At 37.4% G+C, this 16,599-nt stretch overlaps 4 protein-coding genes and 1 long non-coding RNA gene across 7 annotated transcripts; 3 read left to right on the forward strand and 2 right to left on the reverse strand.

The window, feature by feature from the left end:
* Positions 1-303: 303 nt before the first annotated feature.
* Positions 304-1,071, reverse strand: LOC124637801. Its single transcript, XR_006985291.1, has 2 exons — positions 1,013-1,071; positions 304-492 (listed from the first exon to the last, which is right to left on the reverse strand). It is a non-coding gene; the product is annotated as an uncharacterized LOC124637801 (long non-coding RNA).
* A 931-nt stretch (positions 1,072-2,002) lies between these two features.
* On the forward strand, positions 2,003-3,327 carry LOC124637491. The gene is made up of 2 exons (XM_047174001.1): positions 2,003-3,226; positions 3,309-3,327. Exons 1-2 carry the CDS (start codon positions 2,130-2,132, stop codon positions 3,325-3,327), a joined length of 1,116 nt encoding a protein of 371 aa, XP_047029957.1. The 5' UTR covers positions 2,003-2,129.
* Positions 3,328-7,921: 4,594 nt separating this feature from the next.
* LOC124637796 (U6 small nuclear RNA (adenine-(43)-N(6))-methyltransferase) lies at positions 7,922-10,454 on the forward strand. Its single transcript, XM_047174462.1, has 7 exons — positions 7,922-8,199; positions 8,449-8,662; positions 8,876-9,016; positions 9,127-9,262; positions 9,340-9,456; positions 9,549-9,709; positions 9,867-10,454. Exons 1-7 carry the CDS (start codon positions 8,095-8,097, stop codon positions 10,436-10,438), a joined length of 1,446 nt encoding a protein of 481 aa, XP_047030418.1. The 5' UTR covers positions 7,922-8,094; the 3' UTR covers positions 10,439-10,454.
* A 165-nt stretch (positions 10,455-10,619) lies between these two features.
* Positions 10,620-12,797, forward strand: LOC124637797 (high mobility group protein 20A). 2 transcript variants are annotated; one of them, XM_047174463.1, is made up of 7 exons: positions 10,620-11,052; positions 11,144-11,303; positions 11,538-11,671; positions 11,775-11,902; positions 12,107-12,232; positions 12,307-12,466; positions 12,553-12,797. In XM_047174463.1, exons 1-7 carry the CDS (start codon positions 10,800-10,802, stop codon positions 12,690-12,692), a joined length of 1,101 nt encoding a protein of 366 aa, XP_047030419.1. In that variant the 5' UTR covers positions 10,620-10,799; the 3' UTR covers positions 12,693-12,797. The 2 variants fall into 2 exon arrangements, with proteins under 2 accessions (XP_047030419.1, XP_047030420.1); XM_047174464.1 differs by having other exon boundaries at positions 11,778-11,902.
* LOC124637800 (histone RNA hairpin-binding protein) lies at positions 12,789-15,544 on the reverse strand. 2 transcript variants are annotated; one of them, XM_047174466.1, is made up of 5 exons: positions 15,392-15,544; positions 14,283-14,365; positions 14,045-14,144; positions 13,774-13,893; positions 12,789-13,550 (listed from the first exon to the last, which is right to left on the reverse strand). In XM_047174466.1, the coding sequence occupies exons 2-5, from the start codon at positions 14,335-14,337 to the stop codon at positions 13,349-13,351; spliced, it is 477 nt and encodes a 158-aa protein (XP_047030422.1). In that variant the 5' UTR covers positions 14,338-14,365; positions 15,392-15,544; the 3' UTR covers positions 12,789-13,348. The 2 variants fall into 2 exon arrangements, with proteins under 2 accessions (XP_047030422.1, XP_047030423.1); XM_047174467.1 differs by lacking the exon at positions 15,392-15,544 and adding an exon at positions 15,235-15,369.
* Positions 15,545-16,599: the final 1,055 nt, after the last annotated feature.

Below are 16,599 nucleotides of genomic sequence, written 5' to 3' on the forward strand. Positions count from 1 at the left end.
AACTATAGGGACAGGAAATGTCACGAAAAAAACGTGCACACCTACAGTCTGCAGTAGTAACTAAAATGGCTGCCATTACTAGGGTTGTACCGCTACCGGATTCAACAAATATCGATATTGTATTCTAGTTAGAAGTACGTACGAGTCTTACTGGGTGCATAAAAATAACCGAGTATAAATAATTTCTTCGTCATAGAACTAACTATCACATTAACTTCACTGATACTAATAACCTCAACAACATCAACCAAATGGGAGGAGTCATTTCAGTAGGGTGATACCTATGAAAAAAAACAAAACACAGGCAAAGTAATTATTTATTATTTCAAATAGCCTTTCGTCAAACGAAACAAACTCCTTATGCTTTGGTTTTATATTTTCATAGGATAATGGCAATGGGAACACATCAGTTGATGTGGCAGTATCATTATGCTTTCTGATGTTAGTAATATCATGTAAAACCAACGACTCCTGGGGGCCTTCTTTGGGTGTCTGAAAAAAAGAATATTCCTTTAATAACGATTGAACGGAGAGATCATCATCCTCCGAGCCTTTTTCCCAAACTATGTTGGGGTCGGCTTCCAGTCTAACCGGATGTAGCTGAGTACTAGTGCTTTACAAGGAGCGACTGCCCTGCCTGACCTCCTCAACCCAGTTACCCGGGCAACCCAATACCCCTTGGTTAGACTGGTGTCAGACTTACTGGCTTCTGACTACCCGTAACGACTGCCAAGGATGTTCTATGACAGCCGGGACCTACAGTTTAACGTGCCATCCGAAACACAGTCATTGGTGTCTAAGATATACTTAGAAAGTACATACAAACTTAGAAAAGTTGCATTGGTACTTGCCTGACCTGGAATCGAACCCGCGCCCTCATACTCGAGAGGTTGGTTCTTTGCCCACTAGGCCACCACGACTTTTTTTTCGATTGAACGGAGAGATATACTGTACTAATAATGTAATTACATAGGATTTGTCTAACAAAAAAAAAAACTATCTTAAGACTTACCAAAAATAATGTGGGAACAGAGTTGTCACGTAATCTTAAGATATCCAGTGTTCTATTAAAACAACTATCTTCAAAGTGAAGCGAACAGACATACCAATATTTATGTCTGGGATTAATATTTTCCTCACCAATAGCTTCTAACCATTTTGTCCTTAAATCATTTCGTATAGGAAACCTGCAAAAAATGTTTTTTAATTAAAGAACATCAAAACTTGAACTTATCTATACTTTGATTATTTGTTTGGATTGCATAGGCTCCGAAACAAGTTGACCGATTTGAAAGCTACACTTTACCCGGTGGGCATAGGCTATTACTGTTCGGGTACGGGAATTAGATCCGTCGGAACGCGAGTAATACCGCGATGAAAAGATAGTACTTAAGTAAATAACAAAATAGAGATGTTCTATTCAACATAATACACAACTCTGAGGGCTCAGTGTCTTAGGAACAGTAACTTCTGTTGTTCAAATTAGTAAAAGCTGAATTATAAAAGTGGATATTATATCGATACAGTTATGACAACTGTACAGCACTATGCCAATATGACATGTTATTGTAAACAACATTTATTTCTAAATATAGCTTTTTATACAGAAATAAACTTAAATATAAGTACTTTCACCATCAATTCATGTTTCCGTAACATATTTTTTATCCAATGTGAATTAGTTTATGTAGAATCTAGCAAAAACTGGTTACTAACCTGTGTAAAGACAATCCAGCTTGATTTTTGTGCTTACTTGCACCACACTTCACGATACAACACGTAGGCATACTCGTTGATAAATTCACTATTGAAATAGTAAAGTCTTAAAAGTAAACACAAGTGATTTTCTATAAAATAGCAAAAATAAGTCCGAAGAGCACCTATTTGACAGCACAACTACCATGACATATGTACCAGATATGGCATGCACCTACAAACAGGAGGATATCAAAAGTAAATGTCGATTCTCGCCACAGAGTGTTTCTGGTTAGCACGTGTGCCTAGAATTTTTGTTTATTTTGAGTGGTTTAGTGCCTTTTTGTGACTTGTTTTTGTATTTGTGTGTTGTCCTTGTGTGTGTTTCTGTGTGTGAACGTTTTTTTAGCCAATTTAAGTAAGTCTTTACTAATATGGACCGCAATAAACCGCCTGACCCTGATCCGCCTGACATCTCTCTTGCGCCGCCATCCCCTAACTATCCACTTTCCCAATTCGCAGATGTTGTTTGCAGCATCGCGGATTCCCAAATCCCGTCCCATTCCGATTCCCAATCCTCATCTCACCAGAACGGTAGGAAACGTTCTGGAGACAATAACAATGCGCCGAATCACATTCCGTCTAAGCAGCAGAGAAACCAAATAGGTCGCAATAGATACTCTGCCACCGATAAAGCTCCGTTCATCGTACATGTCTCACGCTTGGAGTCCCAGCCTAATTCAGGTACCACATTACACCCTGTAACTTTTGGCATGTTCTTGGTGAACAACAGAATTGGTAACATAGTTCGTGACGGCGTCAAGAAAGTAGGTAGGAACAGGGTTTCTGTTGAATTTTCATCCCCTCAGGATGCTAATTCATTTCTTATAAATGGAATTTTATCGAAAAATAGTTATGTTGCCATAATTCCCACATTTAACATAACCCGTATGGGTGTGGTGACTGGTGTGCCTACCGACCTCACAGAAGAAGAAGCAATGAATTACCTCACTGTGCCCTCTGGATGTGGACAAATTCTTAAGGTTCGTCGAATTAGTAGGAAAATCTTTAGAGATGGTGTAACTGAATTTAAGCCTACCGAAACTTGTGTCATTACTTTTGATGGCCAAGTCCTACCTACTAGGATATACTGCTGTTATACTTCTCTTCCAGTTTCCCAATATGTCTACCCTACCATCCAGTGCCGCAAGTGCTGCAGGTTCGGTCACGTGGAGTCTATATGTCGCTCGAAACCACGCTGCAGTAAATGTGGCCACGATCACCCTGGTGATGGTTGCAACATTTCTGAGGGCGAGGCCTTCTGTGTGCTATGCTCTGGTAATCACTATGCGAATAGCAAGTCATGCCCGGAGCTTGGTAGACAGAAAGCTATAAAGAATATCATGGCTGAGAAATCACTTTCATATGCTGAGGTCAGCAAAACAATCCCACCTGTTTCTCGCAATTATGCAAATGCTGCAAAATCATCAGTTAGCAGTTCTCAGTCATACCGCAAAACAGTTTTCTTAAAGCCGAAGACCCATGCTCCCCTCTCACCTTCTTACGACAAAGTTGCTCATCAAAACATTATTAATTCTCCTCCACCTTCACAGTCTAATGGCTGCGCCCTAAATAACCCCTTTGCTGGTTCCAATCATCTATCCCCTATTATTGAAATTCTTAGTAAAGTACTTACAACTATTCTTTCAAATAATTCTGAAATACCGTCCAACGTCGCCCATCAACTTGTTACTCTCCTACTAAATATTAAGAATGGCGCCTCGCCAGGTATTCCTACAGTGGAATGTGAGGAGCGTGTTTCATAAGAAGCACGACCTCATATTCCTTCTCAATAAATACAAGCCCTTGGCTTGTTCCATCGCTGAGACTTGGCTTACCCCGAGCCTTAGCTTCCGCATGCCACACTTTAATATTTTGAGATGTGATAGGTCTGATGGATATGGAGGGTCGGCTCTCCTCATTAACAATAGAGTTCCGCTCTCGACCCTCTCCCTTCCGGTTCTGGATGGTGAATTGAACATTGTTGCAGCTAAATTCGAGGGCATTACAGTTATGTCTATTTATATCTCCCACCCCCGTCAAAATTTTTTAGCCTCACTAAGAAACGTGCTTAATAATGTAGATGGGCCTATGTTAGTTATGGGTGATTTCAACTGCCACCACTTTAGGTGGGGCTCCAACCGTTGTGATGCGTTTGGGGAAGGTTTAGTAGAAATCCTCGATGACCTAAACCTGTGCATCTTAAATGATGGTTGTCCTACCCGTAGATCCCTTCCTGGGCAGCAAAAGAGTTGTGTAGATCTCACATTCTGTTCTGTAGAGTTGGCGGCATCGTTCCATTGGGAATGTACTGCTCTTACGCATGGTAGTGACCACTACCCCATTGTTGTCACTTTATTAAATAAAACTTATCTAGAGAAAAGTTCTCCTCCACTTCTGAAGTACAACCTATCTAAACCGGACTGGTCAAGATTTGCTTCTCTATTGGAGGAGAAAATTAGTCTTCTTCCAAATTTAACTTCTGCTTTCCCACATTCTTCTGGTCACCACCATGCTAAGAGCTGTTATGAGGCATTCATCTCAGCTATAACCTCCAGTGCTGATTCCACATTCCCCCTGCGTAACAGTGCCAAAAGTAAAATTTCATCACCTCCGTGGTGGGATCCAGTTTGCACAGGCGCTATTCGTGAACGTAAAGAAGCCGAAAAACGGTACAATGGAGCGATGAACAACGAAAACTTACTACAGTACAGACGAGTCTATGCCCGATCCCAACGGCTTCTTCGTAAGAAGAAACGTCGTGGTTGGGTTAAGTTCTGCACCTCTCTTTCTCCCTCCACTCCAGTGTCCGCAGTATGGAAGAGCATAAACCGCTACAGACGTGGGTGCTCTCCATCAATATCCTCCCCCATTACTAGACAAACCGCTGAATCCTTTTTTAATAAAATAGCTCCAGCCTACGTCCCTTTGCCTACAGAATTTGACCACCCGCCTGTGGGTGTAGTGGATGACCCTCTGGACGAACCATTTACAATGGATGAATTGAATGCGGTGCTTCGTCATGTTCGGGACTCTGCCCCGGGCATTGATGGCGTACCGTATTCATTTATCGTTCATGCTAGTTCAAACGCAAAATCATACTTTCTTAATATTATAAATTACTGTTACTCTTCTGGTTGGGTTCCTGATCAATGGAAAATTCAAATCATAATTCCTCTTCTGAAACCCGGCAAAAATGTTGATGATCCGAATGGCCTTAGACCAATTGCATTGTCCTCGGTCTTGGTCAAATTATTTGAACATCTGATTAAAAATAGACTTGAGTGGTTGGTCGAATCTAGAGATTTACTGCCGAGCCATCAATTTGGCTTTAGGAAGGGTCTTGGCACAATGGACAGCGTGGCAACATTAGTTACTGATGTTCGTACAGCCTTTTCCAAAAATGAATCGGTTGTAGCCGCCTTCCTAGATATTTCCTCCGCGTATGACAGTGTCCTTCTTCCCATTCTCAGGCAGAAACTGCAAGAGCTGAGTCTCCCGGTCAAGATGATACAAGCTATATGCGGACTTCTTATGTCGCGGTCGTTGGTGCTGAGGGTGCAGGGTGAGGTATTTGAGGAAAGATACGTATGGAAGGGTCTTCCCCAAGGCTCTGTACTTAGCCCATTACTGTACAACCTGTACACAATTGACATTGGTTCCTGTTTAAACAGAGACTGCTACATTTTGCAATACGCCGACGATCTGGCGCTCTACGTAACCAATGCTTCAATTGTGGACGCTGCTTCATCACTCTGCCTTTCTCTGGACTCTCTGCACCAGTGGCTTCTAGATCGTGGTCTAACACTATCTGCTCCAAAAAGCTCGGTAGTAATCTTCTCTCGAAAACGTCTGATCCCTCAGGTCTCTATAAAAATCCAAGGTCAGGGCGTCCCTGTTGCTAAGAAGGCTAAATTTTTAGGGGTCTACCTTGATTCTAAATTGACTGGTACTGAACACTTTACTTACCTGGTCAAAAGGTGCGAAAGGGTCATATCAATATTAAAAGTCCTTTCTGGTGTATGGTGGGGGGCTCACCCTTACACCATGAAATTGATATACAACGCGCTAGTCCGCAGCATTTTAGATTATGGCTCATTTGTATTGATCCCTTGCAACAGGGGTGCTCTGGCAGTATTAGATAGGCTCCAGTCTCAATGCCTTCGAATCATCTCAGGTTGCATGAAATCCTCTCCCGTCAACGCCTTGCAGGTAGAATGCGCCGAACCTCCTTTAGCCCTGAGGAGGCAATATCTAGCTTCCCGATTTCTATGCCGAGTGTTTCCCAAAAGTTTCCATCCCCTCATCCCTAAACTTAAAGAGTTAGATTCTCTATGCAGATCTTCCAAGTACTGGGAGCACAAAGAAATACCACTCATCTTGAAAACGTTTCGCCATTTGCAAAATTTGAATTGCCCCATAACCCAATATCCCAGATTACCTCTCTTTAACTTTTCTTATGAAGTCCTCTGTTTTACTCCCAAAATATATTATAATGTCGGTATTTCCAAAAAGTCCCCTTCGGCTAATTCTGCTTTCAATGCGGTGGTGGAAGAACGATGGCTTGGGTTTCAGAGGTTTTTTACTGATGCTTCCAAATTAACATCAAGCAGTAACACAGGTGCTGCGGTTTACTATCAAAATTCTAAAATTATTTTAAAATTTAAATGTCCGAAGGAATCCTCTGTATTTACAGGCGAGTGTGTGGCATTATTGGAAGCTTGTCTGTTCATTGAATCCCACGATATCAGCTCAGGGGTTATCTTTTCAGATTCCTTGAGCTGCCTCCAAGCCCTTTCCCAAAATCCATTTAAAAGTAAACTCCAAAGCCCAATAATCCTTAGCATTAAAAAGTCCCTATTATCTTGTAGCATCCAACAAAAAGTGGTCCATTTAGTATGGATACCTAGCCACTGTGGTATCAAGGGTAACGAATGTGTGGACGCCCTGGCTAAAGATGCTTGCACATCAGTTACAGCCGATCCTGCGCACTTCTCCCTTCAAGGGTATGACCTGCTGAACCTTCCAAAAGCGCATCTTGAGACTGCATGGCAAGAGTATTGGAACGTTTCCAGCAGTAAAAAGGGTAAATACTTTTTTAATATACAACCCTTGATTCAAAGTAAGCCCTGGTATTACCATTTTAAAAAATTCCCTAAGCACGTGATATCGGTTTTTAGCAGAATTCGTTTAGGACATTGCTGCACACCTGTTTTTCTGCGCAAAATTCGTGTACAGGACTCGTCTCTCTGTGAGTGTGGATTGGATGAAGGTAGCTTGGAGCACATATTTTTTAGCTGCCCTATAAACACCTCATCCTTCGACCTATATAACCGCCTCATTAAATTAAAGATTCCTGTACCAATTAACTTCCCTTCTCTTTTAACATATTCCTCCCCAGAACTGTTCCATATCCTATTGGTCTTTATCCTCCAAAATAATATTAAATTGTAGACTTTGGTCAATTTAGGCCACTGTCTATGTGGTTGTGGTAAAATTTTTATTTTATTTTATTTCTGTATATTTATATATTTTTTGTTTTATATTTCTATGTACTAACAATATATATCAAGTTTATTTATGTGTTTGTTTCAGTGCCGTCCTACTAACGCAACAAGTTCTACAATAAGTGCAAAGTTTTTTCCTTTTAGTTTTTTTTTTTTTTTTTTTTAATTGTTATCGACGTTATCGTACCTACTTGCTTCTCATATCACTTGTCAGTGGCAGAATCGTCGACATCAACATCGACGGCAGTGATTGCCAGAAACAAAAATAGAATAGAATAGAAAAGTAAATGTCACCATTTTACGCAACCACAAAAATATTGTTGTCTCTGTTTTCAAATATATTTATCTGCTTAGAAAGAGTGAGACAGAACTATGTTGCATAGTTTGTTTCATATTTCGCCCATATTTATATAACTATAGATACGTCAATAACAACACGGCGTCTCCTTATAATTCTAAGCTCGATGGTGTGAGTTGAATTTCAGGGTACAAGGTGTTTGTTAAAAAATAATCCTTCGCCGCGTTCGATTTTGATAGGTCCACTATTAGTCACCTAATATAAAAATGTACTCTCTTACTCAAATAGAAGTTCTCCTTACCTTTACCCTACATATTGCGTTTGAGTATTTTTGTGTCAAACTATCAAATTCTTTGACAGTAATGACAGTTTGTCTGACACTGGCATAAGTGGCATGGAAACTTGGGATTTTCAAGTTCAGTTCACTTCAGAAGTTCTGATTCAATTTAAAAGCTGTATTATTTTATTATTTTGCACAAGTTATTGATAGTCTGCGTTGTAAAACGGAAAAAGATTTTGCGTGATCAACAGACGATGGCTCTGAATAAATATATGCACCCCCGTAATATTTACAAAACACCACCAGATTTTGGAAAGTTATCAAAATTATTTTCAGAATTTTCTTCTATATCCAAAGTGGTAAGACATAGTTAAGTACATAATGGTAATCAAACCCTAAGACGACGTGTGGCAAAAAGTTCCCCTGGAATGCGGGTGAAACCGCGGGAAGATGGCTAATAAGTATTTAGATAGCTAATAAGGTTGTGAGTGCTACCTGAAACTCAAAAGATAGTTACATGCAACAAGTATTTCCCTAAGTTCTTAAGAGGCTATGTAGGCAATGGCTAGATTTGATACAATCTTGCTTACAACTATTAAATGTTTCAGGATGTCACAGGCAAAATTATGATTGATTTCAAAGATCCACATTCACTGCGAATACTTACAAAATGTCTTCTTAAATCAGATTTCAATTTAGATGTTGACATTCCTGAGGATAGATTAGTTCCAACACTGCCTTTAAGGCTTAATTACATTCTATGGATTGAAGACTTACTTGATTCAATTCAACGAAGAGACAATATAAAGGGGATAGACATTGGTAAGTATCAAATTAAAAAAAAAATGATAATCTCAATATTTTGGTACTGACTAACTTCAGTAGAGTATTAAAATTGATGAGGCCAACTTTTTCTAGATGGTGAATAATTTTATGTAGCCTCTGAAGATAGGAGCAAAGTGAGCAAAACTTATTTTGTAAGGTTGTAGACTTACAAAGAAATCCAATAAACAACTTTCATAATTTTATTTATAGGTACAGGCGCATGTGCCATTTACCCATTGTTAGCTGCAGTAAAAAACAAATGGAACTTTCTAGCAACAGAGACAGATTCTGAAAGTTTATCTAAGGCACAAGAAAATGTTCAAAAGAATAACTTACAAGAAATCATTCAATGTGAGTACCTAAAAATGGTGAGCACTGCAAATGAATACAGGCAAAATATGTAATATGTTATTATAGAAAAGTTGCTAGTTGTAACAGAAACTAACATTCATTTATTTCAGTGAAGAAGAACACAACACAGTCTATAATATCACATGTTTTTAGTGATGATCCTAATCAAGAATTTGATTTCTGTATGTGCAACCCACCTTTCTACAGTACTTTACAAGAATTATATGAATCAAGGAGTCCAGCCAGGTTTGTGTTATTATCATATACATAAAACCTCGTAGGATGTTTAAATAGTTGGTGTTGATAATGTTCTTATTTTACAGATTACCTCCAAAGAATGGCTTTACAGGATCACCACAAGAGTTAATCACTGAAGGTGGAGAATTAGAATTTTGTAGACAACTCATTAAAGAGAGCAAAATGTACAAAGAATGTGTCAAGTAAGTATGTAATGTATTACATCAATAAAGTCCAATGATCCCTTATTAAAAAAATATAATAATCTTAAATAAATTGTGATGTTTGCTTTCAGCATATTTACTACAATGGTGGGTCATAAATATAATGTCAGTGTTTTAATACAACAATTAAAATTGGAGGGAATCAAACACACCCACACTGAGTTCTGCCAGGGTCGAGTTACCAGGTGGGGGCTAGCTTGGACTTTCAAGGATTATGATTTGATTAAATTGGGTAAGCCAGGTTTTTTAAATTATTATATTTGTGCCATAATGTGAATCTATGGAATTACTAGCTTTTGCCCGCGAAATAGAGCCCCACGCAGAGCATACTACGTGAATACCTTCCTTTAATTCTTCTGCCTTTATCTTTTATGTTTTATTTTCTACAGTGCCTCCAAGAGACAAACCAAGAAAGAAACATACACCAACAATCTATGTGCTGCCTGAATTACCAAATAGGGATAATAAAACAGACATAGCACTTAACAAAATAAAAGAGATACTTGATAAATTAGACATAACAAATAACTTGATTGATAAGCGTGGTAAAAATGTTACACTAGATATAGTTGCACATACCAATACTTGGTCAAATCAGAGACGTAAAAGAAGACTGGAAAGAAGAATAGAAACTGTCGCCAAAATAACTAAACCCAATGAAGAAAAAGATGAGGAACATAAAACTAAATTGAATAGTGAATCAGTTTCAGGTTCTGATTTACCAGCTTCAACCAGAGATGATGAAAGTGTATGCAGTCAAGATAAATCATTTGATAGTAATGTAGATGATCAGTTGGTTGACTCTGTACAAGTATGTAAGGGACAACCACTAGTACATGCCTTTTTGAAATTGGTGAAAAAGGAAAATAGTACTCTACTTGAACTTGAGTATCTTGATGGTAACGCGGGCAAAGAAGGTTTGCATCAAATTGCGCAATACATAAAAAACAACTGGAAATAAATGTGTGGTTTTATAATCATTTTTTTTTATTACTACCCTAAAAACATGTCTATAAAAGCCGAGCGTTATGATATTGAAGATAGAGCATTAATTTTCAGCAACTGTATTGTAGGTCTAGGAGCCGCCTTATGTTATGCTGTCAAGTTTGTTTGCCTGTGGATGGTCATTAATGTCAAAACCAAACCATACATAGACAAAGTTATAATTTACATGTGTCAAACAGTCGCAAGTATTTTATATGGTTGTTGTCGTCCGATGCCGATTATTAAATAATTTATATTGTATTCAATGTATGCATTATCACCTACAGAAGTGAAATTGGGCTAAAATTGTAACTGGCTATTAAGATTTGCGTGTAACCATGGAGTCTGAACCTCCACCAAGTGAAGCACCAACAGAGTCGCCCAGCACTCTTAATAATGAGGAGGATATAATCAAGGAACCAAATTCAAACGTTAATGTTGCGGCGCCGGCAGCAGCCACTGCAAACGAGTTAGCTGCTCCTCCGGTTCCATCGGCTGTGAAGGACACACTAAAGTCTAATTCGAAAAAACCTAAGAAACGTAAACCCAAAGTTCCTCGCGATGTTACAGCTCCGCGACAGCCTTTGACTGGTAAGTAATATAAATATTATGAACAATACATCGAGAAAGGAGATTGTTGTGATTAGTACCTGTGTTGATCTATTATTTACATATTTTTTAGGCTATGTAAGGTACTTAAATGAGCGCAGAGACCAATTGCGTGCAGAACAACCAGACCTCGGTTTTGCTGAGCTCACACGCCAGCTCGCCAGTGAGTGGAGCAAACTGGGAGCTGAAGAAAAGAAACACTACTTGGATGCTGCAGACCAAGATAAAGAAAGGTATAAACATTATTTATGTATTTCATTACTTTCAATTATATTAATTTGTTAATATTTCTATATATCAATGCAATGTTTTTCTAACTAGAAAACAATGCAAGCATTTACCTATCTGAATCACTTGAGAAGATACCCAGAAACAAGCTCAAGGATTCAATTATTTTTGAAAGTACCGTATATCTGTGTGATGGATGATCAACAAATGCTAAGGCATATAATTTTTTATTTTTAAAGGTACATTCGTGAATGGGCAGAATATAAAAAAACAGATGCATACAAAGAATTTAGAAGACAACAGATGGAACAAAAGGATACAATATTGACAAAGAAAGTCAAGCACAACCCACCTGAGAATTCTCTACCTGCAGGTATAATAAAAGTTTTAGGAAAAAGTCATTGCAATGAACAGATAGTTAAGTAGTATTTCTTAAGGTTATTATAAAGTACCTATTTCAAATTAAGTGTTTATAGCAGGAGCTGCACAGGTGGCAATGGATCAAAATTGTTCTGTTAATACAAATGCTGTTGCTGCGTCACCAGTAGTTATTCCTCGGCAGCCAACTCCCCCTCGTCCCAGACCTTGTATAACTCCAGCTTCTGTAAGTATTGTTCTTAATCTTTGAAAGTTATAAAGTTCCTTGGAAGTTTATAACAACAAATAAATAGACTTAACTCTTAATACTGCCATAAAAATACATTTCAACTCCTTATCTGGAATTACTTGTATTATGTACTTGATGGATTTATTGACTTATGGAATTATGTACTTATTTTTAATTTGCTTACTTATTGTTTGTTAAAAGGGGGAAGAGTTGACAGCTGGAGATACTGACATCCCAATATTTACTGATCAATTCCTTCAACATAACAAGCTGAGAGAATCTGAACTTCGTCAGTTGCGGAAAGCTAATTCAGATTATGAACAACAGGTATTTATTTTATTTATTTATAAAACTCATTTATTTTCCAGAATTTTTATTATCAAGAATTGGTTTTATTTCAGAACGCAATTCTCCAAAGACATGCTGAAGAAGTTAGCGGTGCAACAATGAAACTTCGCGCTGAAACTGCAGCTGCGGCAGAACGCACGGCCGCCCTTCTGACGCATCGCCGCACACTTGTTGCAGCACTCGTACAAGCATTACAGTTAGTGGCAATTCCAGGTAAACAATACCTGCTATTCAAGTAATAGATAAAACAGTAGTTTATTGATGACAAGTTGTTTTTACTGACACTTACTTTTCTTCAGGTGGTCCCACTGGAGCTACAGAACAGAATATTGAAGAATACTTGGAGAAATTGCAAAGTCTCGCAGCTGATGGTAAAAACAGTGCAGTGGTAAAGCAAGCTCGGGACATCCTCAATAAGATAGAATTACCCATTAACTAAATATTAAGTAGTGTCTTTTCGCAGTATATTGTTAAGTCTATAAAATATCAAAATGTGTATCAATATAAGGTACATTAAATGAATTAAAGGCTATTATGATATTAATCAGTTTTATTCTCTTCTCTTATAATAGTAGTATGAGAAAATAATAATGGACTCTTTCTGAATTATAGGAAATAGTTATTGTATACATTTTGTATTATATACCCAGTTTTTTTTGCCTACGTTTCTTTATGACATACACATCTGACATTATAATATATAATATTATGGATATTTCACATTTGACAATTAGTAGAAACAAAGATACGGTAATTTAAGAGAAAAACAAGTCAGAAAAGGCATGGAAGATTATGATTCTGACAATAAAATAATCATCAATCAGCTTATTCCTAGCAAAGTGCTACCTACTCAACATGCACAAGGAGACCTGTGTAATTTTGACACATACATTTATGATTAGAACACAGGATAAAGACCTGTATATAACAACAATGTCAAAGTACTAGATCAATTTTGTTTTTGAAATTGAAACAAAACAAACCTATGTAGTAAACCTTAAAGCTATGTACATAGCTACTATAATACTTATTTATATATGCTTATAGTAGTTTTGTTATATTATCTTTCATCAATCTTTATTGATAGTTATGAAGTCACTCCTGAGTCTGCAACTTATGTAAAAAATTTCCAGCATCTTGATTTTCATCGTCCCCTTCGTCATTATTATCTGAATTGGCATTTGGATCATACTCATGTAATTTTTTTCTCCACATCCTAATAAGCGTGTCCCATGACCTTCTGCTGTATTTAGTAAACTTATCAGGTGTTCTTGGATGATCTTTTGTGCGTTCATCCCTGAAAAAGAACCATATTGAAATTTATTTAAAAAAAATTATGGTCGCCTAGTACTTTGTGTAGAACATTTTGATGAAAATGAAGTCAGAGTGGGGAGCGTGAGGTTTTTTCGTTACGGAATTTCTGGATTTGGTCCCCGCGCTCAAGGCCTGCGATAGAAGCTATGCAATAGCTTAAAAACAATAACTATAGACAAAAAAATGTAAGGTGTAACTATACATACATTTTCACTTGGCTAATGTAATTGTGGTATCCAACTGTGTTTTTTCCATAGTCAATTTGTTTTTGTCTTCTTTGTAATATTAGGGGATCAGTTTCCAGTTCTAATGGCTTTTTTGGTGGACTGTAAAAAAACATACATTTTAACAAAAATTCAGTAGTTTTTATAGTCTTTTAATTATCCCCTTAACATTATTAAAAACATATTAAATATGTAACTTTAGTATTGAAGAAGACATATATAACATGCATTTTTTCATAGTAGAACTACAAACCATGCTTTACTGTCAGTATCAGCCTTATTGTTTGGTTTTGACTTCTTTCTGCTGTTTGAGTTTTCACGACTGCCACCTTTTCCTGTTTTAGGTTTCTCATCTGAAATAGATAAGATAAATCAATACTAACTATGCATTTTGAATGTTAATTTCTGTCCTGCAAATTCTTGTGCAATGAAAGTTTTCAAGTTCATATTGCAGAGAGTACTGTAGCATTTTGTATTCAAGCTATACTCACTCTGAGCTTCATCCATCTCATCAGCCCAGCTCCTTTTAGAGGTTATTTTATTCATATTAAGCCTAACCCAATCTTAATTTTATCTGGAAAACAAAATATTAACATTTAGGAACACTGTCATCTTAAATACTTAGCATGCTTTATTATATACCTCTTAACTTACACAATAGAGATGGGTAACTCAGGAGTGATAGATAAAAAAGATATGTATCTTTCCGTTCTGATCACTCACTCTTTGTATCAGTTCAAATCCGAATGTATCAGTGTATCTTTAACAACTCATTCAATCGTCGTCCGTTTGTATCTGTGTTGCACTCGCACACACAGCCTTGAGCGGCTCGCGTCACGGTTTCTCATCGGAAAGTCCAGACATCTCTTTCGCACTTCCTTACTTAGAATGTTCTGTCTGTCTCACTTTCTCGATACAGAGTATAAGTGTTTGACCATTATTTTTATTTATTCGATTTACACGGCTTTAACAGCCAATTACATAAATCGTAAACTTAAATTTAAAATGAAAAATAAAAACTTAAAAAAAAAAACTTAAAAATATTATAAACTGATATACGAATCTATCTATCCTAAACGAATCTATCACTCTTAGTTCATACTGATTAAGTGATACATTGGATTGAATTGAACGAAGCGAGTCACTCTGAGCAACAGTACGATGTCACTCGCGGATACGAAAGGATATAAAGATACAAAAGAGTGATACATATCCCAGTGATCAAAAGATACATATCAATCTTTTCTTTTCAATGATACGTTTTTCCCATGTCTATTACACAAACGTCAAGTTACGAGTTGTTCACTCCTAATTATAGCAATCGCATTTTATAATCAATCTCACAAACTAGTAGAAGAAAAAAAAATGTGAGACACCAAAACGATAGAGACTGCCTATACGATTACATGCATTAGAAAAAAATATCTCATTAATGTTCGGTACCTACTGAAATCCGTTGTGATTACAATAAAAGCATTGTTGTTATAACAGAAAGATGCACCATTGAAACACGATGCAATGCTAGCAAATATTTATTGTTCATATGCGATGCCCTCCGGTGTTTGATATTCGTAGAAATTTAGTAACATGATTAACATACCTACAATATACTGCTTACAAGTTCAAATCACTCATATTACATTTAAATTGAATAATAAATACGATAGCCGATGATAGTGACAAGAAATGAAAACGCGCGAAAAATATACAAAATAGTCTAAAAATTGTAACGACAACGACATTGACAGAAAAATGACAGACTGGAGTTGCCAGTGGTCAAATGTGGTCATCCTTCGTCTTATTTAACAAAATCAACCATTGTTGGCTTGTTGCTTGGAGTAAGAATGTTTCTCTCATACTCATGCTGTCAACAGCAAAATAAAATGTTGGTTAACTGATATATATTCGGCAATCGGCAGTCATCTTTACTTACGCCGAGTCCTCCTTAATGGATAGGATGGCAATGCAGGGGCCCGATTCTCCTAAGTTAATAATGTCAAAATCGAATATAAATTGAATTGCAATATGATCGCAATAGCAGTTTTAACCATATCGGGCATTCTGCTACTAATATAAGACCAATCGTATTCCAACGACATTCGATTGGTTTGCGATTGGTCTGCTATTTTGGTGATTTTGGTCTATATGGTAGTTTGCTCTACAATCATATTGCAATCGTAAATCATTTGCAGACAAAATGATTCATTATTGAATGATAGAAAAGGATAAAAACGTTTATTTCAAAGAAAAAATAGCGGAATGCCACATACGCTTTAATCGTAATTGAGTCGGGATTGGGTCTCAGTCGAATGTGAATCGTATGACGCTTAAGTAAAATTAGGAGAATCGGGCCCCAGATCGATTTGAAGTAGGGATGGTCCGGGGCGAGAGGGAATGGGATGCCGTCGCCTCCTGCGAAGCGGTCATGCTCGAGAAGGAGGAGGCGGAACGCCAGAGAGTTCGCACCTCTCATTCCGGAAGCTGCGCTGGACATCGAATCGCAATATGATCGCAATAGCAGTTTTAACCATATCGGGCATTCTGCTACTAATATAAGACCAATGGTATTCGATTGACATTTGATTGGTGTGCGATTGGTCTGCTATTTTGGTGATTTTGATCTAAACGGTAGTTTGCTGTACAATCACTTTGCAATCGTAAATCATTTGCAGACAAAATGATTCATTATTGAATAACAGAAAAGGAAAAACGTTTAGTTCAAAGAAAAAATTCTTCAATCGTAATCGAGTCAGGATTGGATCTCAGTCGAATCGAGTCGAACGTGAATCGTATGCCGCTTAAGTTAAA

Source organism: Helicoverpa zea, chromosome 16 (genome assembly GCF_022581195.2).
Source record: "Helicoverpa zea isolate HzStark_Cry1AcR chromosome 16, ilHelZeax1.1, whole genome shotgun sequence".
Taxonomy (NCBI): domain Eukaryota; kingdom Metazoa; phylum Arthropoda; class Insecta; order Lepidoptera; family Noctuidae; genus Helicoverpa; species Helicoverpa zea.

Coding starts and splice junctions, on each gene's coding strand:
- LOC124637491 (XM_047174001.1), top strand. CDS start 2,130: ATGGACCGCAATAAACCGCCTGACCCTGATCCGCCTGACATCTCTCTT.
- LOC124637796 (XM_047174462.1), top strand. CDS start 8,095: ATGGCTCTGAATAAATATATGCACCCCCGTAATATTTACAAAACACCA. Junction 8,200..8,448: donor TTTCTTCTATATCCAAAGTG/GTAAGACATAGT, acceptor TAAATGTTTCAG/GATGTCACAGGCAAAATTAT. Junction 9,263..9,339: donor GAATCAAGGAGTCCAGCCAG/GTTTGTGTTATT, acceptor CTTATTTTACAG/ATTACCTCCAAAGAATGGCT.
- LOC124637797 (XM_047174463.1), top strand. CDS start 10,800: ATGGAGTCTGAACCTCCACCAAGTGAAGCACCAACAGAGTCGCCCAGC. Junction 12,233..12,306: donor ATTCAGATTATGAACAACAG/GTATTTATTTTA, acceptor GTTTTATTTCAG/AACGCAATTCTCCAAAGACA. Junction 12,467..12,552: donor ACAGTTAGTGGCAATTCCAG/GTAAACAATACC, acceptor ACTTTTCTTCAG/GTGGTCCCACTGGAGCTACA.
- LOC124637800 (XM_047174466.1), bottom strand. CDS start 14,337: ATGAATAAAATAACCTCTAAAAGGAGCTGGGCTGATGAGATGGATGAA. Junction 14,145..14,282: donor TGAGATGGATGAAGCTCAGA/GTGAGTATAGCT, acceptor TATCTATTTCAG/ATGAGAAACCTAAAACAGGA. Junction 13,551..13,773: donor TACATTAGCCAAGTGAAAAT/GTATGTATAGTT, acceptor GTTCTTTTTCAG/GGATGAACGCACAAAAGATC.